The following is a 22770-nucleotide window of genomic DNA, read 5'->3' on the forward strand; positions in this document are numbered from 1 at the left end:
CCCCTGCCACACCCACCAAGCCACGCTCACAGAACCGGTAGTAAAAAAAAATGAATTTCAATTTTGCACTTGTGGACTTAACTCCCAGAGTTCCTCAGCCAGCTCTGGGAGTTGAAGTCCACACCTCTTAAAGTTGCCAAGGTTGGAATCCCCTGTCCTAGTCGTAGTCTGTTATCATTCCTGATCCTAGGCCAGGGGTGTCCAGACTTGGGAACTTTAAGACTTGTGGACTTCAACTCCCAGAATTCCCCGGCTAGTTTGGACACCCCTGGCCTAGGCCAACCTGAGACGCTCAGGAGGAAGGCCCCTAATTGAGAGAACGCCAGAAGACTACAACCCCCAGCATGCATTGCTCCTTTTCCTCCCCCGCTTTCTGATTAGCTGGGATGGCTGTTCGAACGCCCAAAGGCCGGCCAATGGCAAACGGCCTAGTGTCCCCGGGCCAGGCTGGAAGAAGCAGCATTGGCTCCAGCGGCCAGTGTCCTCTCCTCGTGGCCGACCGGCAGGATGACGGTGCCCAGGTGGGAGCGCGTAGCCCGGCTGCTCCTCTGCGCGGCGGGGCTGGCGCTCTCTATTTATGCCTGGCACGTGGAGACTTCCAAGGAGCGCGACGCCGCCTACCGGGCTATGTGTGACATCAGCGCCGACATCAGCTGCTCCAAGGTCTTCACCTCCAGGTCGGTGGTCCCCCACCCCACCCCCGATCCAGTGGATCCCAAGCTTCTCCGCCCTCTAAGCTGGCATCCCCTAAGCTCGGGTCCATTAAGTGGAAGGGGTTGGGGTTTGTCGGGTTCCTATTGACTTCCCCTACGTTTCTCCATTTCCAGGTTAAGACGTTTATTCCGGACGGGAGACTACCAGGAGATCCAGGGCTGCAGGAATTCAGAGTGTGGAGTTGCAATATTCCTACGCGCCTGGGCGGAGGTTTAGGGCCCCGGACGTTTTTAAGAGCCGAGCTTGGGTTTTGCACATCCTGTAATTTTCCTAGCAAAAATCCGGAAGTGGTTGGTCTTTTTGCTTCCTTTAAATAGTTTCTCCTGCCCCTCCCAATCGATCCTGCAGCTCTGGGATCCTCTGGTGGTCTCCTGTTCGTGTACTGTGTGAACCTGGCCTGGTCTTAGCCCAGGAGAAGCCAATGGGCTTCTGCTGTTGGGGGGAACTGGCAGCGCTTCTTTTTAGATTCCCCATTGTAGGTTTACCAAGAAGAGGATCAAATTGCACTCCCAGCACATTTGATATTATAGAGCTGACTAATGTGATCTAGGCTTTCAGTCTTCTTTCACGACGGGTAGTTTTTGACTTACAACCAGACCTGAGGAGAGAGGGGTGCAGCCAGTACATTGTTAGGGGGGTGGGGGTGGAGCTCAAAGGAGACCCATGAAGGGGATTATTTTTTAAAAAAAAAATTCAAAACCAAATTTTAATTTGTATTGTTTTCATTATCTTTTATAGAAGTACCTATCCTCTTTTTAATATATTTGCAAGTGTGTTTGAATGTAATTAATAAATATACAATTATGACATCATTGATTTATGTGTCTGTGTAGGTGAGGGGACCCATATTAGCCTTGTTCCAGCACTTAATAATCCTCTCCACGGCCCTGCTTACAATCATTCCTTTAATGACTGTTTAATGTTACAAAAGCACTGGGGGGGAAAGTGATTTATGACCATTTCACCCCCTTACTACCATTGCCACATCCCTGTGGCCACGTGATCACAATTTGGGTGCATATATGCATTTATTATGAAGTTGTACTGTCCTGGATCCAAGCCAGCTTCCAACAAGCAAAATCAGTGTGGAGGAGGGAGGCAGATGCATTTAATTAAGTGCATGGTTCACTTAAGAACTGCGATGATTTGCCTAATAACTGTGGCAAAAAGGGATGTTCAGTAGTGAAAAATGTATGTAGCAACTGACTTGCTTGGTAACAAACATTTTGAGATCAGTTGTGGTCATAAGCAAGCATCTTACCTGTACAGAACAAAAGATTCAGAATTACCCAAAGTTTAGTTTTCATTCTCCCTGGGATAATGTCCTGTATCAGTTGCAAGGGAGAATTTGTGTCTTTTAATCATTTGTATAAATAAAAAGCAAAATGCAAATAAATAAAAATTGTCCATGCAAATGAAAGGGACAGCCCTTCTGTTCTGAAAAAGTTGATTATGGAGAAAGCTAGTTTTATCCCAGGCTGGAATAGAACTGAACTATTTGATAACGTGGTTCCCATCCCCCTCGTTCTGTCTCTTCACCCACTTTATGTTTATAAGTAAATCTGTGGCTCCTGGCCCAGGACTCGCTACTCTACAATTTAGCTGAAATTCCCTTGTCATTTTGATCTCTGGTTAGGCTGCAATATAATTCCCAGAAAATTTGGGGGATGGGAGAGAAGACAGTGTTTCCCATCAGAACCAGCATTTGAGCTGTGATGTGAACTCCTTATCTTCCAGCACCACTGAAAAGGACTTTATTGATTTTTGGATGACTTTGCCTTTCAACTCCCAGCGAGAGATGAGTGTCTTTTCTGGAGGCCAAGAGAGAAAAGAGCTGAAAAGGAATTGGCAGAGTTTCTCATCATTTGCAAATATTGCATGAGCTGCACTGATGGCCAGTTGACTTCTGGATGCAATTCATGGTGGTCTTGCATAACAAAGGGCCTGGTTACATAAGGGACTGCTTATCTTTAGTTATCTGGCTCGGTTTAGCAGGTCAAGTGAGCTTTGGGGGCTGCCAATTAAAGAGTGTCATTTTTCTTGACCCAGGAAGTAGGCCTATACTATGGGCAGTTCCTGTCCTCTGGACCAATTCCCCTTCCAAAAATTTATGAAGCTTCCAGTGGTGTGATGGTATTCTGGAAATTATAGAAGACTCTCAGGCCTTGGGATCAGAGGGACTAGGAAGCCCCCTTTTTATTTTCACTGTGTTTTTGGTTTTCATACTTCGCTCTTCTGGTTCATTGTTTAATTTTTCATTTAGAATTAGAATAACAGAATTGGAAGGGACCTTGGAGGTCTTCTAGTCCAACCCACTGCTTAGGCAGGAAACCCTACACCACTTCAGGCAAATGGTTATCCAACATCTTGTTAAAGACTTCCAATGTTGGAGCATTCACAACTTCTGGAGGCAAGTTGTTCCACTGATTAATTGTTCTAACTGTCAGGAAATTTTCTCCTTAATTCTAAGTTGCTTCTCTCCTTAATTGGTTTCCACCCATTGCTTCTTGTTCTACCCTCAGGTGCTTTGGAGAATAGTTTGATTCCCTCTTCTTTGTGGCAACCTCTGAGATATTGGAACACTGCTATCATGTCACCCCTAGTCCTTCTTTTTATTAAGCTAGACATACCCAGTTCCTGCAACCATTCTTCATATGTTTTAGCCTCCTAATCTTCTTTGTTGCTCTTCTCTGCACTGTTTCTAGAGTCTCAATATCTTTTTTACATCGTGGCAACCAAAATTGGCTGCAATATTCCAGGTGTGGCCTTAGCAAGGCATTATAAAGTGGTATTAACACTTCACGTGATCTTGATTCTGTTGCTCTGTTTATGCAGCCTAGAACTGTGTTGGCTTTTTTGGCAGCTGCTGGCTCATATTTAAATGGTTGTCCACTAGGACTCCAAGATCCCTCTCACAGTTACTGCTGTTGAGCAAGGTACCACATATACTGTACCTGTGCATTTAATAATTTGGTTTTTTGTTATAAGTTGTCCAGAATCATGTGGGAGTTAGGAAGCCTGTAAAACAAAACAAAATATGAGGCAAGGGAGGGGCAGAGTAATACAATCACCCCATTCGAGCCTTCACCAGATAACTACATCTTTCTATAATATGTCCAAAGTAGGCTTGTTTAAACATGGTCATTTGTGTCTTGACACAACTGTGACAAGTAAGGTCATAAAATGGGGCAAAATTCACTTGACATGTATCTCACTTAGCGACATACATTTTGGGATCAATTATGGTCGTAAATCAAGGACTTACCTATAAAGACGACACAGTGAATCCAACTGCATCCAGTATTTTATTTGCTCACACCTAATAGACAGAATCTTGCCAGAGTATAGTTATTAAGCTTGTAACTTCATAAATACATCCTTAGAGATTCTTGGGTGTGGCTACCCTGAATCTTTTCTTCTCTTCGCATCCAGTTCAGGAAAGCACAGTCTGTTGTGTGAGAATTCTGGGCTGGTTTGTTCAATGAGGCCGTCTGCTTTTTTCTTGCCTGTCCATGGTATTCTAAGAAGTCGTCTCCCACGACAAAGTTGAGAAGCATCAGTACAGGCTAGTTCTTGACTTACAACCATTTGTTTAGTGAGTGTTGAAAGTTACAACTGCCCTAGAAAAACTGACTTACAAACGGTACTTACTGTAGGAAAAGAAAAGGCAGAAACTGGGGGCAGAGTCAAGAGAGGAATTAGCTTGGAGTAGTCTTCCCACAAACAACCCAGTCCGAGCCCTCCTTAAATTCCAGTTAAGTCTTATCTAGCGCCAATTTAGTGCCACAGTTGATTGGATTCTTGTGTACAGACATGAGCTGTACATATACAGTCAGTTTAAAAAGAATGTAATGTGTGCGCCTGATTCTTCAAGCTGCACACACTTACAACTGTCTGTAACATCTCCAAGCTCAGGTGATCAAAATTAGGGCACTTGGTAAGCAGCATGTATTTAGGATACTAAATAAATAATAATAATAATAAATTTGGATTTATTAGCCGCTCCCTTTCCAAGTAGGACTCGGGGTGGCGTACAATGGAGCATATAACATAAAAAATATATAACAACACCCAACGTACATACATACACAACACACATACATACACGGAGGAGGAAACAAATTACATCTATAGACAGTTAAAAATCTGCTTTAAAATACCCCAATTGTAAAAACCCAATAAAATTAATATTTAAGAACAATTTAAAAAACAGTTTGGAGGAATGGGAAAATTACGATTGCGATTGAGCCAGGCCGGATAATTGAAAGAGGTGGGTCTTCAGCTGTACACGGAAGGAGCGGAGATCGGAAGTAATCCTGATGTCACGGGGGAGGTCATTCCATAGGGCTGGGCCCATCACAGAGAAGGCTCTGCTCCTGGGTGTCGCCCCCCGGCACTGTTTGGCGGACGGCACCCGGAGAAGTCCCTCTCTGTGTGAGCGAATTGGTCGTAGGGATGTGTGGGGCAGGATGCGATCCTGCATATAACTAGGCCCTGTGCCATGGAGCGCTTTAAAGATCATAATCAAAACCTTGAAACGCACTCGGTAGACCACAGGCAGCCAGTGCAGCTCGCGCAGGAGAGGTGTTACAGGGGAGTATCTAGTCCTCCCCATAATCACCCGCGCGGCCGCGTTCTGGACCAACTGTAGTCTCCGAGTGCATCTCAAGGGAAGCCCCATGTAGAGAGCATTGCAGTAATCCAGGCGAGACGTCACTAGCGCATGAGTGACTGTGCGTAGGGCATCCCGGTCCAATAAGGGGCGCAATTGGCGCATCAGGCGGACCTGATGGAACGCCCCCCTTGCCACGGCTGTTACATGGTTATCCATGGACAGCCGGGTATCCAGGAGGACGCCCAAATTGCGCACCTGTTCCATGGGGGCTAGTTGAACGCCCCCGATGGCCAGAGATGGAAGCACCTGGTTGAACCGGGAGGCCGGAAGCCACAGCCACTCCGTCTTGGAAGGGTTGAGTTTTAGTCGGTTGCCATCCATCCAGACCCGTACGGCCTCCAGACACCGGGACATCATTTCGACGGCCTCATTGGGGTGGTTCGGAGTGGAAATGTATAGCTGAGTATCATCAGCATACAGATGATATCCCACTCCAAAACCACGGATACTAGCAGGTCCCAGGGTCATGTGATCGCCATTTGCAATTTTCCTGCCCACCTTCCAACAAGGAACCTCAGATTTGCTTAATGGCTACATGGTATTTAGTAATGGCCGTGGTTTGCTTAACAGCCATGGCAAAAACAATCGTAAAATCAGGCATGATGCATCTAACAACCATCTTGCTTAACAACAGAATTTCTGGCCCCAGTCACAACCGTAATGCAAAGACTACTCAATACTCTTTTTCTCCTGGTTCTTCACTATCCAATTTCCCTTCTGTCAAGTGTAACACATCTTTTTTTTTTTTTTTTGCCTGTATCTCTTTCAAGACAATGGCTGTTTTTCGATTTCTCCATCTAGCTTCAGGCCGAGATTCCCTGGAATTCCAAGTCCCAAACCTCTGCTTATTGTCAATGTAATCATTACCCAGCATTATTTCTTCCAGGTGGGGTCGTGGTTTTGGCTTGGTGGCAGGCATTCTGGGACCTCGCAGCCTCTTCAATCAGCCAAACAGCGTTTTTGGGATTATTTTCTACATTCTGCAGATTCTCCTGGGTGAGTTAAGAGGCACAGGATGTGCAAGAGAAAACATGATGGAGAGAGGCCCATCCTTTTGACCTTTTTAGACCCAGATTGCCTCATAATCCTGTTGTTATTGGTTTAGGTGTACATCTTGTTTTTTCTCTCGGACTTAGAATGGCTTACATTGGTTGTGTGTGTGTGTGCGTGTGTGTTGTGAGCTAGGTTGCCATCACAAGTGGTCATCCAAGCAGATTTAGCCAGTGCAGCGTCTTCACATGGCTTACTAGCCAGCATTAATTTATTGTCTTCCTTAGTAGAAGAAACAAGTTGGCTGATTTATCTTCAAATATTCATAATACAGGTAGTCCTCAATTTATGACTATAATTGAGCTTAGAGTTACAGTCGTAAGTCGTGCTAGTCATGTGACTGCACCCAATTTTATAGCCTCCTTTATTGGCATGGTTAAGGGAATCCATTTTAGCTGATGGCGGGTTTTTTTTTTGCAGAAAACTAGAATAAAGGCCAATTTTTGGCAAAAACATGGTCATAAGTTAAGGACTGACTGTATTACTTGCTTGAATCATGCACATCAATAGAAGAGGATTTGGAATAGGCAACAATAGCATTTAGACTTCTATACTGCTTCATAGTCTTTTACTCTCTAAGCGATTTACAGAGTCAGCATATTGCCTCCAACCATCTGGCTCCTCATTTTACCCACCTCGGAAGGATGGAAGGCTGAGTCAACCTTGAGCCTGGTGGGATTTGAACTGCCGAACTGCAGCTAGTAGTCAGCTGAAATAGCCTGCAGTACTGCACTCTAACCACTGCGCCACCTCAGCTCTAGGATGAGAAATGAATGAAAAATGATAAATACTCAATAAAGTTCCAAGTCTGCAGAAATGTAAAAAATTAAAAAAGATCTTTTTAAAAAATGGTTTTTTGCAGGACAGAATGTGCTCATTAGGTAAGAGATGTGACACAGTGGTTGCACAAGAGTTGTACTGTGGGAATGCCAAAGAAAAAGAACAGTGATCTTTAGAGGGAGTGGGGATTTTATGGGGATAGGTGGGGATTGGCACTCCATAGTTAGCATAAGGAAAGGAGAAGTGAGAAACACATGTAAGCTGGATTCATATGTTACAATAAACCATGGCTTGGTTAACCATAGTTTGATCAAACATGAAGTAAGTTCACACAACCATGCTAAGTCCTGAACCATGATTCACACAAACCTCTGAGCCAAGCCAATGGTGAAATTCAAAAGTTTTCCCTACCTGTTCTGTGGGTGTGACTTGGTGGTCAAGTGACCAGACAGGTGTGGCTTGGTGCAACAAACAGGAACCTCACAAAGTAACAGAGACCTCAAAAACACTTTACACAAAAATACTACAAAAGCTATGCAACTCACTCACACACAATGCAAAAGCAGCTGCACTTCACACAAAATGGCCCCTGCAGGAACCTCACAGAGTCACAGAGGGCTCAAAAACAAACTATCACACTTTACACAAAAATAAATCTCAAACGTTAATCTCATGTACGATCAGTTGTGCCGTGTGATCGTTTGAAACTTTTTAAAGCATTTTTTACTACCTTTTTGCCTGAATCTGTAGTAAAAAAAATGCTTTAAATTTTTTTTTAGAAAAAGGTACTGCATGATCATGGGAACCTTTAAAAAAAAAAATTTAAAAGCATTTTTTAACTATTGTTTCGGGTGAACTGGTAGCATTTTTACTACCAGTAGCATTTCACCCCTGAGCCAAGCCACTTTCTCTAGTGTAGTGTTTTTTCAATCTGAGCAACTTTAACACTGTTTTTGAACCCTGACAACTTTAAGATGTGCAGATTTCAACTCCCAGAATTCCCCAGCCAGCAGGGCGGGGGGGGGGGGGGGATTCATCCTGCAGAAAACTAGAATAAAGGCCAATTTTTGGCAAAAACATCATGGTCGTAAGTTAAGGACTGACTGTATTACTCTCGCTTGAATCATGCACATCAATAGAAGAGGATTTGGAATAGGCAACAATAGCATTTAGACTTCTATACTGCTTCATAGTCTTTTACTCTCTAAGCAATTTACAGAGTCAGCATATTGCCTCCAACCATCTGGACCATTTACCCACCTCTGAAGGATGGAAGGCTGAGTCAACTTTGAGCCTGGTGGGATTTGAACTACCAAACTGCAGCCAGCATGGTTGGCTGGGGAATTGTGGGAGTTGAAGTCCAGACATCTTAAAATTGCTCATTGAAAAATGCTTCTCTCTAGGGTGCGAGCTCATTAATCAACTCATGTTTTTACTATTAACTCCTGATTAACAGCACTTCTCTTGAATTGCTGAAGAGAAGTTAACCACGGTTTCTCCTCATAGGTTTCTTTCACCACAACCTGGCAGCCGTCGCTCTAGTGGGCTCTTCGTTTGTCTCCATTGCTGGATCTCTCTACTTGGCCTACATCCTTTTTTATGTGCTCCACGACTTCTGTGTGATTTGCATCAGTACCTACTTCCTTAACTTTGCCCTCCTGTTTATAAACTACAAGCGCCTGGGCTACCTCAGCCGTCCACCCCCACCAAAGCCAAAAGCCAAGAGGCGCTGAACGTGGCTTTTGGGCCTGGACAATCCCTTGACCTTGTTTTTGAAGATGACCAAGTAGACAGTATATACACCACCTTCATCTTCTTTGCCCAGGAGATCATGCCCTTCAGCATATCTCCCTTCATCTTTCAGCCTCCAAACATCTCTAGGCTACCTGATTTCTATTACCTGGAACTAAAATGGAATCTACCTTCTTCGGTGCAAACCAAAATTAAGCTGTTTCGATTTTAACAACTTTTAAAATGGCATTTTTTCCTTAGCGCTCTTTTAAATTGTTTTATGTATATATATATATACTTATTTTGTACAATTACAGATTATTCTTGATAACTTTAGACGTATATAAAGTGGTAAATGGAGGAGTTTTATGAGAGGATTAATGTGAAGGGCAGAGGTCCCCAAACTTGGCAACTTTAAGACTTGCATAGCTGGCTGGAGAATTCTGGGAGTTGAAGTCCATAAGTCTTACAGTTGCCAAATTTGGGGACCTCTAGTACAGGGGAAGGTTTAGCACGGGTAGATAGCATCAACATCATAATATGGACAACCAGGTCATCGATACCTGCCCTTTTTTCATATGCATGGCACATATCACATGCATGTAAAAAGAAGCAGGGTCTTATCATTCAGTTATATCTGCCATTTTCCTGCCGTTGGTATCCATCTTTCACAGATGCCATGCTTAATGCAAACTTTTAAAGATTTTCAACTATGATATTAAAAGTGACTCACCATTGAACAGGGGCTGCTTAAATCAACACCATTTCACACAGAATCAGGCCCAGTTTACTTTTCCCATCATTACTTTCCTTTGCCTGGTGTTATGCTAACTGTATCGTTTGGCAAACCGAAAGTGTTTCCCAAATAGCAGATAGTGATGCTTAATTATGGAAAAAAGAATAGCAAGTTGCAGATAATTATTTTTGTTAGAAATAAAATACTACACATTGTAGATAAATTAAAACTGAGACTGGTCTAGAACCACAGCCCAAATTATTATATTCAATGGATTGTGAAACGAAGATTATAAACAGAGATGCAAATCCATCTATAAACAGTTACAGGTAGATCTTGACTTATGGTATCAATTGGGACTAGAAATGCGATCTTAAGTTGTTCCATTTGTAAACTGAAGCATCCACATCACGACTTTTTCCCCTACATTTTTGACTGTGGTTGTTAAGTACATATCACTCCAGTTGTTAAGTGAATCACATAGTTATTTTTAAAAGCCCATTCTTCTGAATTTCATTTATTTTTTGCCTGAAACCAGCAAACAAATATTATAAATCATGGTCAGATAACTGGGACGTTGTAAATGTAAATATAAGCCAGTTTTTTAAGAGATCAGAGTGCGGTCACTCTGAGGGTGTGGGCACATTTTACAATGTAGTAGCCAGAAATTGTACAGGCCATAAAGCACCCATTATAGGCTGTCCTAACGACTGGTTGTAAAAGGACTATCTGTAATTTCTCCTGGTAAGAAGCAAACTCAAAAATAGTTCAGTATGCAGAGACGTTCTTGCAAAGCAAAAATCCAGAGTTAACAAAAATAAGAGGTCCTTGGTGCTTTCTGAACTTGGTTGTTGCGGACATTTCATTACCGTACTAGGTGTCCTTTGAACAGATGCCTAATTACCTAATTTGGGTAATGAAATATCTGCAAGAAAACAAGCAAGCTCACAAAGCACCAAGGATCCTTCATTTCAACTTTGAGTTACAAATATCCTTTGTTGGTAGCAAAGAGCATTCAGTTGTGAATTTATAAAAAAATGAATTATAACATAACATATTCAGCCATTTAAAATATAGCTAAAATGTTAGGTTTATATTTTACAACGATAGTTTGGATTACTATTATTTTAAACACTACACTGATTTTGATTTTCTGTATTGGGTACCAAAACTTCTTGAGCCATTTCTATGTATAACAAAATGTATTTGCCAGCCACCGGGCTAATATTTCATTTTGTTTTAATGGAATCACTTTCTAACTTCTCATTCCTGTTGCAAGAAGAGAAAATTGGGCAGAAGAATCATGTGGGTTCCCTTTTTGTACATTAAACTTATGTTTATAACAAGCAACATTTGTTCCCATTTGATTTTAGGTTAAATAATGGAAAGATTTGAAACAATGGAGGAATTGTTCTCTCAGCTAGCAGCAGGGGGCGCTGTTTTTCTATTAATGCAACCAGCTCTGTATTTAACACTTTTAATGTTTTATCCAAAAAAATAAAGACATAAAGACAAAAATCCAGATTGGCTTTCTGTCTAATTGACTCAGTTAAGACTTGTATGATCATGATGTATACACTTATGTAAAGTCCAACCCTGTTTTCAAGTTACATCAGTATCTTTTGACTATTTCCGTTCACAGAAAGGAAAAATAATAATTCCACTATTCATTTTATTAAAAAACATTTCTACGGATATATTTCTTTAATTTCTCCCAGAGGCATCTTGATTTATAAATAGCATTTTTTAAAGAGTGAAGAATATTTGCATAAATTGATTATGCTTAAATAGCTGTTCAAGCAAAAAAAATATATCTTGGAATGATAATGAAAGCAGGATCAGAAACATGTCAAAGGTGGGAAAAAATACTTGATGATATTTCTATTTTCAGTTCTGGAGTACATATTCAGAAATCTCAAAGACAATTATAGTGTATCACATCCCCCCACATTTTGTAAATATTTATCTTTGCATGTGATAACACTGAAGAAATGACACTTGGCTACAATATAAAGTAGTGAGTATTCAGCTCCTATAACTGTAAATATGCTGTCCCTCAAAATAATGCAACACAGCCATTAATGTCTAAACTGCTGGCAAGATATACTTAAATATTTGCAAAATGTGAGGGGATGTACTCACTTCTGTGATACACTGTGTATCTTAAGTGCTTCTTTGCATCAGCATTGTAATGTAAAGAAAATAAATGTAGAGATTAATCCTACATTAATTTTTTATCTGCAATATGCTTTTTCTAGGGACTGGGCTATATCATCCTGGTCTCGATACATTTTTCCACCTCTTTTGAAAGTTGGTGCATTTCACCAACTAGTTACGAGTTATTGAAATAATAACTTGTTTCGTTATTCTCACGACCGTCGTTTGCCATTGTTACAAAGTTATCTGATGCTCTTTAATACATTTCCCGTCAGGCTCCTCCCATGTAGCGCGAGGCTTTCTGGGAGTCGTATTTCTCGGAGCGTCTGTCAAGCTTCATGGAAGCGCATTGGCTGGACTGCATTTCCCAGGCGGCATTGCTGCCTTTATCTCCGTCAAAAAAAAAAACGCCCGCCATCAGTTCCCCCTTTTTCTGCTAAGAAAAAAGCAGCTGGTTTAGTCCGGTCTTGAAGTGTAGAAACTGCGGCGGCGTTTCGGCTTGGCGGTAAGATGTCATTTAAGGGACATACCATTGTGCTTGCGCAGAGGGGGGGAGGCTTTAGACCCTGCTTTCTTGTTGCCCCGGCACGGAAGGTAGGAGGCAGCTTCCTGGTTTTTATTACGGGGGGGGGATGCAGGCGCTGGGACTGAAGCGGGGTTCCCCTTTCGGCCCAGGAAGCCGCCTGATGGGTTTGGCAGAGTGGTTGGGAAAGGGGGATTCAGGACTCCAGGTTCCCACCCTGGAGAATGACCCGAGTGAGGTGCGTTGCAGCGTTAAAGAAAAGCGGGTTTAAGAATAACCATGGCTTATGAAAAGGACATGGGGTAGGAAGGAAGTTGGAACACAATTTTTTTTGTGGTGGCAGTGGGTAAAAGCAAAACAAAAAACTGCTAGCAACCACTTCAGGGCCCAAAGTGAAACATCTGGAGTAGAGAATGCATGGTGATTCTCCTTTTCTTACTTGTATTTCTGCTTCCTTAGTTTGCATCCAATGAATATACATTCGAACAGTAGGCTCTTTGGGGCAGAGATTGGTCAGGAAATTTGGGTCTCGCCCACATTGATGGCACCGGTTCATTAGTCGTTCCCCAGCACCTAAGAATCCAGAGGTTTTATTAGCACAACTCTGGAATTGAAAGCATTTAACTTGGTTTAATCCAGTAGGTTTAAACCAGGATCAGAATAACAAGGCTGGTGATTGGCAGAAGGCACCTGGTCCCCTTCGGGTGTTAGATCTCTTTGGGCTGCCCTCTAAAACATCCTACCTTGTTCGTTTTCCCTTTTTAGAACTTTAACCTGGAAATGTAAACAGATAGACCTGGCAAGAAAGGGCTGATGGTCCCCCACTTCTTGGTATGTGACAGCTGCTCCAAAAAAAAAAATGCAAACATGTAATATTAAAGAATAACGACTTGAAAAAAATATTACCTCAATTAGTCCAACCCCCCCCCCCAAGTGTGGTGCTAAGTACATAAATTATATGTGATATAATATTGTATATTATATTACATGTAGAATTACCTGACAGACTAAAGACAGACTAAAAAGCGAAACTACACATGATAATATCAACTCCAGGAAGAGCTAGCATATTTGAGGGCTGGTGCTGGCAATGTGAAATTATGTTTTCATAACAAAATGTGTTGCTGCCTCAAACCTCTTCTGAAAGTCAAGACAATAAATATTGGAATACACTGTGTGAGCCATGTTTTCAAGTTTAGTTGGCTTGGCATTCGGACTAGCTGAATAAAGAAACAATGAGATGACATTGCAGTAGGTTTCAGACTAAAAACTAGCCCTGAAGCTTGATTAGCAGGTATTCTGGATGATGAATTATGGCAGCTAAATTACTCTGAAAAACATGTTGCCCAGCACTGCCAAATCTCTCAGATAATGAGCATCAAAGGAGACCTTCAGTTCAAGGAGAAGGCAAGGCTTGTGAAATTTGGGGCTTCCGTTATATAATGTGCTTCTGGGAATTATCTGTTAATGTTTTATGGAAGTGTTTCTCAACATTGGCAACTTTAAGATGTATGGACTTCAATTCCCAGAATCCCCCTAGCCAGCCTTACTGCTGGCTGCAGGAAAAATTTCCCCCTGCTGGCGGGGGAATTCTGGGAGTTGAAGTCTGCACATCTTAAATTTGTATTGTATTTGTATTTATTAGTTTTTAAAACATATACAAGCTAACTGGTATAAATATAATCATGGATATGAACTAAAGAAATGAATACAAATAAATGGGAACAGTAGGACAGGGACGGTAGGTATGCTGGTAGGCTTATGCACGCCCCCTTTACGGTCCTCTTAGGAATGGGGTAAGTTCCATGGTGGATAGTTGAAGCTGTGGGGGTTTGAGGATGTAACAACGGAGTCAGGTAGAGCATTCCAGGCATTGACCACTCTGTTGCTGAAGTAGTATTTTCTACAATCAAGTTTGGAGCGGCTTACTTTGAGTTTGTATCTAGTGTTTTCCCGACTATTATTGAGGTTGAAACTGAAGAAGTCATTGACAGGTAAGACATTGTAGCAGACAATTTTCTGTACTGTGCTTAGATCATACCGCAGGGTTGAAAAACACTACACTATAAGGTTCCTTAACAGAATATGCTGAAATCCTGTGATTAATTGATGTGAAAATGTGCCTTTGATTTCTGTCGTATTAGCCATCATTTTGACCACAGGAAAAAAAAGTGTTAGGTTTAGTCTCTTAACTAGAATCTTGTCCTTGTGTCTTATCAATTGTAAAATGAGAAAAAATTAACAAAAGAGATAATAGTTCAATAGGCTATTTTTTCCTGCAGGTTTCAAAGTAATTTCTAATTAAATATTTACTATCCTAGAAACAGACCGTTTCTTGAACTATTCTGGAAGCAGTGACCTGTTAACCTTTTTGTTACAACAAACTTAATTCCTGAATTCTTTTGAATTAGGCACACTTCCTGTTGAGACATTTTCAAGGAAACTAGCCAAGTTCAAGAACTTAGGGAGAGGAGAAAAAGCATTTTCCTTTTCCCCATAATCAGGAACCTCTTATTGGTCCTTATAAGAACCAGGAATCTGGAACATAGAAATGCTACAATAGATCTTACAGCAACACTCCTGCCCCCAAATAAATTATAAATGCAAGGTAGAAATGTGGGGCAAATGCAAGGCCAATGCAACATGTTATTTGGAAAAGCTAAATAAACTTTTCTCAGTAAAACAAAGAGTAAATTCAGATATCATGCCACATCATGGGTTGTTTTACCCTGGTTGTTGAAAAAGCCATAATTGGCTGGATTTACACATACTGCGTAACCCAAGCCACACAAATCGCCTTCTTGCTTCGTCACCTTTGATGTATGAGTCCAGCCAGTATGAACTGAAGATAACAGAGTGAAAAAAAGAGATCCACAGTAGTGAACGACTTACCAGAAACAAGTCCCTGAAATTTATTTGCAAGAAAGCATGCTTAGTGTCATAGCTTTCCTGTAAGTACTGTGCTTAAAAGTCACCGCTGAAAATGAGCTGGCAGATTCTTGAGTAATACCTTCTGTTTTCTCCCCATGTTGCTGCCTGGTCCACATTTTAATGGCTTCCTGCTGATTGACTGCAGTCCCTAACAAGCTTGCAGATTCCCCGGGCATCAGCTGACGAGACAGTTGCTGCCATAATCTTTTCCAGATTCCAAAAACTTTACCGGCGCTCCGGGATTTCATAAGCCTGTTCGCCTGGCGCCTTTCTAGTCCTGTAGCCCTACCCCTCCCTCCAGGTTTCAGCTGCTTCGGGTGAAATGAGGCCAAAGAAACAGACAGAGCTCATCTGTCTTACATGTACAGGCATTGCCGAGAATGTGAATGTTGTGGAGGGGGGCCATACAGAGCAGCTTTTTGGGGGAAGGGGGGACTTAATGGATCTGTGTAGAAGGAGCTCTTCCAGACCTGGAGAAGAGGTAGGTGATGGATTCTGGGATTTCTGGAGACTTGTGGGTTCCTTGCCGCTCCTGAGGGCTTCTGCTTTGAGTTGTGGCTTCCAGGGTCACCAAGCCACAATATTTCCTTCTGCAACTCAAGCCAAGTATCCCGGTTTCCTGTTGCTTTAATTTCTCAGCCTTTTGGCCAGTTTGGGATAGAGCTGTGGGCCACTATTTGACCACATAGCATTAATTGAGAGCGTCCTGTTTTTCAAGTCCTTAGAGCAGTGTTTGTCAACCTTGACAGCTGAAGATGGGTAGACTTCAACTCCCAGAATTCCCCAGCCAGCTATGTGGAGTTGAAGTCCTCATGTCTTCAAGCTGCCAAGGTTGATAAGCACTACTTTAGGGCTTAGTGCCCTTCCAAGTTTGGAAATAAACTAATAATCTTGGTTCACTTTCCACCTTTTCGCTTGCCCTTTGGTGACCCTTTGCTTGCCCTTCTCTAAAGTCCGGTTAGGCCCTGTGGCCTTCCAGTCCTCTCATCACAAAGAGTCGTGATGGCATAGTGGCTAGAGTTTAGTACTACAGTGTACTTCTGCTGGCTGCCAGCAATTCGGCAGTTCGATTCTCACCAGCTCAAGGTGGACTCAGCCTTCCATCCTTCCAAGATCGGTAAAAAGAGGACCCAGATTTTGGGGGCAATAGACTAACTCTGTACAGAGTCCTGTAAAGCACTGTGAAGTGGTATATAAGTCTAAATGCTATTGCTATTAGGCATCAGCTCCCATTGTCTCTGATTGATTACTGGTCATGAGGGATATTGTCAAGAACATCTGATATGCCATCAGTTCTCCATCATAGTACACCAAACTAAGAAATCAAAGTTAATACTAATACTGTACTATTATTATTATTATTATCATTACTATAAGGCTGCAGTAACAGAATCTTGCAAGTCTGAATATGCTTCTCCCTTCCCTCCTTTTATCTTGATGAGAACTAGGCAAGGCTTTGCTAAGACGTTTTCTCAGGTTACAGTTCTGGCCCAGACTCAGGTTTCCTTTATCTGACTGTTGTTTGGGTTGTGTCTCTTCCTCCTGTTCCTCAAGGTTATTCCTTCTGCCCTTCATCCTGGTCCAGATTTTCACCAGAGCGTCTCACTATCGGTGTCAAACTCTATTTCAGTGACGGCCACATCAGGGCTGTGTTTGACCTTAGGGGCCTGGGGTGGGCGTGGCTAGAGAGGATGTGGCCAGCTCAACGTCACTCATGTCGATGCCTGAGTGTTCTGCCAGTGAAAACAGGCTCCTGAGCTCTGTTTTCAGCCACGACAGCCTCCTGCAGCCCTTTACCAGCGAAAACAGAGCTCAGGAGGGCCTTATGCTCCATTTTTGCTGACAGAGGCACCGTGGGCCAGTCCTTCATTGTTTGCAATGCAGCCCCATGGACCAGATCTAAGCACCCTGTGGGCCAGATCTGGCCCGCGGGCCTTGAGTTTGACACCCCTGCTGTAGACACTCAAATGGGGGCTTCCTTGCTGGGTTTTTTTTTTTTCTTCTACTGAGGATATCAAGGCGAAAACAAGACTGGGACTCATTCTCTACCATGCGCTGTTTTCACCTTCAGAGATTTACTTTGCATGGAGGAGCCACCATGTCTGTGTGATCCTAAAACAAGATTAGATTAGGTTTCCGCCTATCGAAAGGAAGACAGCCAATCCTGTAACGTTGTCTGGAAAATTCTTTTGGTTCATTACAAAACATCCCCAAATTGCAAAAGAATATTTGGTGGATCAGCCTCTCTCTCTCTCTCTCTCAGCCCAAGCCACGTTGCAGGCTTATTCAAATGCTAGGAGGAAATTACTAGCATCCCTTGGACTGAGAAAAGGACACCGCGGGTGTCAGTGATGTTACTGTCACACATATTACTATTTTGTTATAAAATGGTACCTAAGAAATTTTGATTGAAGGCGTGTAGAAGTCACAGCAAAGAATGAATATGTGTGAGCCTGCATGCATAACTCTTTTTTGCTTGGAGGAAAGACACAGCTCAAATCAATAAGTACTACACAAAGCAGATGAATAAGGGTGTTAAGGTTTTACTCTGCAGTCTTAAGCAGTTTTAAAATGGAAGCTTAAATTGAGATACAGTAAACAGATAGTCCTCAACTTGCAACCGTTTGTTTAATGACTGATTGAAGTGACAATGGCACTGAAAAAAGTGACCTATGATAGTTTCACACTTACAACAGTTGCGGCATCCCTGTAGTCACATGGTCAAAATCTGGACGCATGGCAACTGGCATGTGTTATGACAATTGCAGTATCCCGGGATCATGTGATTCCCTTTGGCGACCTTTTGATGAGCAAAGTCAACGGGGAAGCCAGTTTCACTTAATAACCATGTTACTAACTTAACAACTGGGGTGATTCACTTAATGGCTGTGGCAAAATGGGGCAAACCTTACTTAACCACTGCCTTGCTTAGCAACGGAAATTTTGGGTTCAATTGTGGTTATAAGTTGAGGACTGCCTGTAATTGAATAATTTATTCTTTGGTGGATGCAAAACAAATTTTAGTCTGCGCTGGCACACACCAGGCATAACTTTTGTATAGATTTTGAAAAGTAACCGCTAAGTCTCTAGCACTGATCAGAACACAAAGATTTGCATTGGAGGCAGAGAGGCAAGAAAAGAATGTGTGTGTGTGTGTGTGTGTGTGTGTGTGTGTGTATTTGTTTTGGATGGCTGATTAGTGAAAGAACACATAGTTGAAGTACACAAAGTAATCTACCCAAATGAAAAAGGAATGTAAATGCTTTTTGTCCCATAAATCTTAGATACCAGGAAAAGATTTTTAATGTTTCTCCTCATGTTGAGAAGAGAGTGGAGCAGAAGGTAGAAAATTCTAGAAATATTTGGAATTTCCTATTAGTAATAACAGGTTGAATAGAACAGTATTTTTCAACCTTGGTCCCTTCAAGATATGTGGACTTCAACTCCCAGAATTCCCCAGCCAGCCATGCTGGCTGGGGAATTCTGGGAGTTGGAAGTCCACATATCTTGAAGTGGAAAAGATTGTGAAATACCGAAGTAAACATGGATACTAATGTCCCATAACTCATCTTACACTTTATGCAGGGGTGGGTTCCTGCCAGTTCTAACCTCTTCTATAGAGAAGGTTCCACAAATCTAAAGTGCCGTTTAGAACCAGCTCCCTCCCCCAGCCCGTCCGCACATCATCAAGATGAAGAGCGAGAGGAGGAATTCTGGGAGTTGAAGTCCACAAGTCTTAAAGCTGTCAAGTTTGAACACCCCTGGGGTTTTTCTTTCTAAAGGGTTAGGGGTGCAAGGGTCTTGTAACTTGACAGCTTTAAGACTTGCGTGCTTCAAATGCCAGAGTTTCTGAGCCAACATTTTGGTTGCTAAGCAAGAGCGTTGTTAAATGAGTTTCACCATATTTTACAAGTTGGCCACTCCTACCCAGTCACATGACTGCCAAGCCACTCCAAGCTCCCACCCGGTCACATGGCCGGCAAGCCACTCCTACCCAGTCACATGGCCGGCAAGCCACTCCCACAAAGCAGGCCACACCTACAGAAGAAGTTCTAAAAAATTTTGAAACCCACCACTGACTTTATGATAGGTCTTGAGTGTTTCCTTAGTTTTACGTCTTTACGTTGATTGCAGTGTCCTGGGGTCATGTGGTCCCACTTTTGCGACAAGCAAAATCAAGGAGGAAGCCAGATTCACTTAAAACCATGTTATTACCTTAACAACTGCAGTGATTCACTTAGCAACTGTGACAAGAAAGGTTGTAAAATGAGGCAGAACTCACAAAAAATTGGGGCTCAAATGTTGTTATAAGTCGAGGACTATCCGTATAAACTAATCCCTTAGAATATATAAAATTTGAGTCAGTAAATGGATTTTCCTTTTCTTTCTATCCTTCCCCCATAGAAATGGAGGGCACCGATCATTGTAGAACAAGGAAATTGGCAGGCAATAATGTAGTTTGTTTGAGGAGAATAATTCTTTTCAATTTCTGTTGGCTTTGGTGGGTTGCAGGCGGTACGCTCTGGTACAGGCGTACCGGTGCCTGCCCGAAGCACTGGCTACCATTCCAGTATAGTGCTCCAGAGGGCCCGCCAGCCCGAGCGCCTTACTTGTATTTGAGCTCTTCGGCACTTCCCGCCACGGAATGTACGGCGCCTGCATAACACTCCTCCCAGAAGCTGGAGTGTTGCGGAGGCGTCGCAAGAGGTAAGGATGCTTGCGTGCGCTGCCTGCATTCATGTGGTGGATGCCGGGCCACATTGCAACCGTACCAGTTGCAATGGGATCTGGAACCCACCGCTGCTGTGGATGGAGAATTGCTCTCATTTTCTCCCCCAGTATGTTCTGTTAAGCAAATTCAGTCTTGAAGTTGGTAAAACTATCCAGTTCCCCTTGGATTGTTGGACTGCATAGTTTGAAGGGAGGGGAATTGTGCTGTGAATGCTGTTTTAATATCTTTGGTAGGAAATTTGCAACTTTAGCCTTTGAACGATAGGCAGGTAAGAACTGTGCCAAACTAGTGTAAGAACTGTGCCAAATTGTTACTCAGAAAGTCTTGGAGCATTTTGCTGCTCTACGTGGCTTTTGCTATGAGACAATTGGGCAACATCTAGCATACTGGGAAGATGCAATATCTTTTTTAAAAAATAGAGGAAGGAAAACAACTTCTAAGTGCAGGAAGAGGTTTTTGTCTCTTTTTCTTCCTCTAATTTAAAATGAAAAATACATTGTGGAGTCCTTGGTGCTCTCTGAGCTTGTTGGGTTTTTCTTGCAGATGTTTCGTTACCAAACTAGGTAACATCATCAGTGCGCACTGCAGGTATGACATATTTTTAGTGTGCTGGGTCTCTTCTCAGATGCTCACAGTTTGCACATATACATTGACCACCTTACAAAGGTACCTCACCCGGAGTGTTTTTCAATAGCATCCATCCATATTTTCAAGATTGCTGGTTCAGCTATCAAGGAATAAAGCCGTCATGCTTTAGATGAGTGAATTGTGTCATCTCTTGTCACATTTAGGGAATGCACAAAGGCCCTGCCAAAGAGGACAGCGACCAGACGTGGGGAAAACGGAAGCATCCGTGTGACTTGTCATCTTAAGAGTAAGTACTGCAGAGGCCAAGGAAGGTTGGATGGGATTTTGTTACTCTTGAACAGGGATCCTGGCGATTAAAGTGAGGTTCCTCAGCCATGGCACTTTCTAGGCATGTGGACTTCAAATTCCAGAATTCCACAGCCAGCGTAGCCACTGAGAAGAATTCTGGGAATTGAAGTCCGCACAGCTACCCTGTTTCCCCCAAAATAAGACTTAATTGGAAAATAAGTCCTAGCATGATTTTTCAGAATGCTCTTAATATAAGCCCTAACCCCCCTAAAATAAGCCCCAGTTAAGATTGTCAGTCCGATGGATGCATTAAGTACAGTATTTCCCCCAAAATAAGACCTAACCAGAAAATAAGCCCCAATGCATCTTCTGAAGCAAAAAATAAAATAAAACCCAGTCGTATTTTCAGGAAAACACGGTAGAAGTTGCTAAAGTTGGCAAATAACTGGATGAAGTCATTGGATGAGCATTGTTGGTGAGTCCCAAACATTGAATCCCAAAGTTGAAGTTCCCTGGGTGATTGTAGAACAGTCCCTCTCTCCGTCCAGGAGTTGGAGCGGTGAAGATTGTTAGGGGGAAAATTTCACCCTGAACTAACGAGGTCTAGAATCGATGACTTTCCAAACAGCATATCTTCAGAAGAAGCGAAAATAAAAAATCCGAGAACATGTTCTAATTAAAAACAAACTTTAATACAAAAATAAGAAAATAGAAATAAAACAAATCTATCTAATTGTTACATTCTGGCAAGAGCAGTTATCGTCCACCTTCTTGGCAGACGAACAGAAGATCAAAAGGAAAGAAGTCTCTGGAATGTGTGATGTATATAGAAACGTGTTAAGAAGCATGCGCAGTAAATCATTGCCAGATAAGAAAAACTTCTCTACAGTATAACTTATAATAGAGGCTCAAGTAGACAAACAAAATAACGTAGTGACAAAGATGATGGATTGAGAATGCGGGGGACCCAAATTGACTGGGTGACTTTGGGCTAGTCCTGTTCTTTCGGTCAACTGACTTCTCAGGGTTATGGGGATGAAATGAAGGCTTCTTCTTGATGTAGCCTTCAGTTCTTGGAGGAAAGTTGGAATATTAAACTTAATAAATAAACAGAGGTGTGAATCCAGTCGTTCTGGATGAATCTATCCTCAGACCTACTTTAGCAACTATCTTAGTTTCCTTCCTTGTTTAAGGATCCTGCTGAGTTTTTACTCATGAAATGTCTATTATGCAGTTACTATCCAGTTGCTCAGAAGCTGTTCCTAACTTGATGCCCTGAACTGGAAATATTAGGCTTACATTTCAAGGGAACTACTATTTAAAAAAAAAGAAGGATACAAAGTACAGATAGTCCTCGACTTACTACCATTCCTTTAGTGGCTGTTCAAAGTTACGACAGCACTGAAACAAGTGACTTTTGAGCATTTTTCACACTTATGACCATTGTGGCATCCCCATGGTCACACGATCAAAACCACTTGACCACTGGTTCACATTTATGACAGTTCCAGTGTCCCACGGTGGGGAAGCTGGATTCACTTAACAAGTGTGGCAAGGAAGGTCATTACATGAGGAAAAACTCAACTGTCACATTAGCAGCAGAAATTTTGAGCTCAACTGGGGTCGTAAATCAAGGACTATCTGTACTCTGGGTCCACCCCCCCACCCCCCGAGTATATTCAGAAGATTCTGTACATCATTAAGTCTGGTGCTTGTTTATCAAGCTGTGTTTGCTTATGCTGCCCTATATAGATTTCTTTCTGATTCTGCTGCATTCAAGCCACACCTTTAATTTGCCCTCTGGGACACCTTGTTTTCAGATCACAATTTTTTTAGGGTCACAATTTTTTTTGGCTAAAGATTCA

The 22770-nt window shown here is 42.3% G+C and overlaps 2 protein-coding genes across 5 annotated transcripts in view; both read left to right on the forward strand.

The window, feature by feature from the left end:
• Positions 1-416: 416 nt before the first annotated feature.
• Positions 417-11208, forward strand: VKORC1 (vitamin K epoxide reductase complex subunit 1; the record flags this gene model as incomplete). The annotated part of the gene is given in 4 exon segments (XM_081933649.1): positions 417-500; positions 502-677; positions 6276-6385; positions 8726-11208. Coding segments are annotated over 4 exon segments (597 nt in total). The 3' UTR covers positions 8953-11208.
• A 997-nt stretch (positions 11209-12205) lies between these two features.
• The window catches only part of BCKDK (branched chain keto acid dehydrogenase kinase), a 42867-nt gene continuing 32302 nt past the window's right edge, over positions 12206-22770 (forward strand). The window contains exons 1-3 of one of the 4 annotated variants that reach the window (XM_081969651.1): positions 12266-12348; positions 13132-13197; positions 20821-20903. The gene's annotated coding sequence lies outside the window, so the exon portion shown is untranslated. Of the gene's footprint in view, positions 12349-12370; positions 12438-13131; positions 13198-14216; positions 14361-20820; positions 20904-22770 lie in introns of those variants that run through there. The other 3 variants (XM_081969650.1, XM_081969652.1, XM_081969653.1) reach the window with 3 other exon arrangements.

This window comes from Natrix helvetica, assembly GCF_964273705.1.
Source record: "Natrix helvetica genome assembly, chromosome: Z".
Lineage (NCBI taxonomy): Eukaryota > Metazoa > Chordata > Lepidosauria > Squamata > Natricidae > Natrix > Natrix helvetica.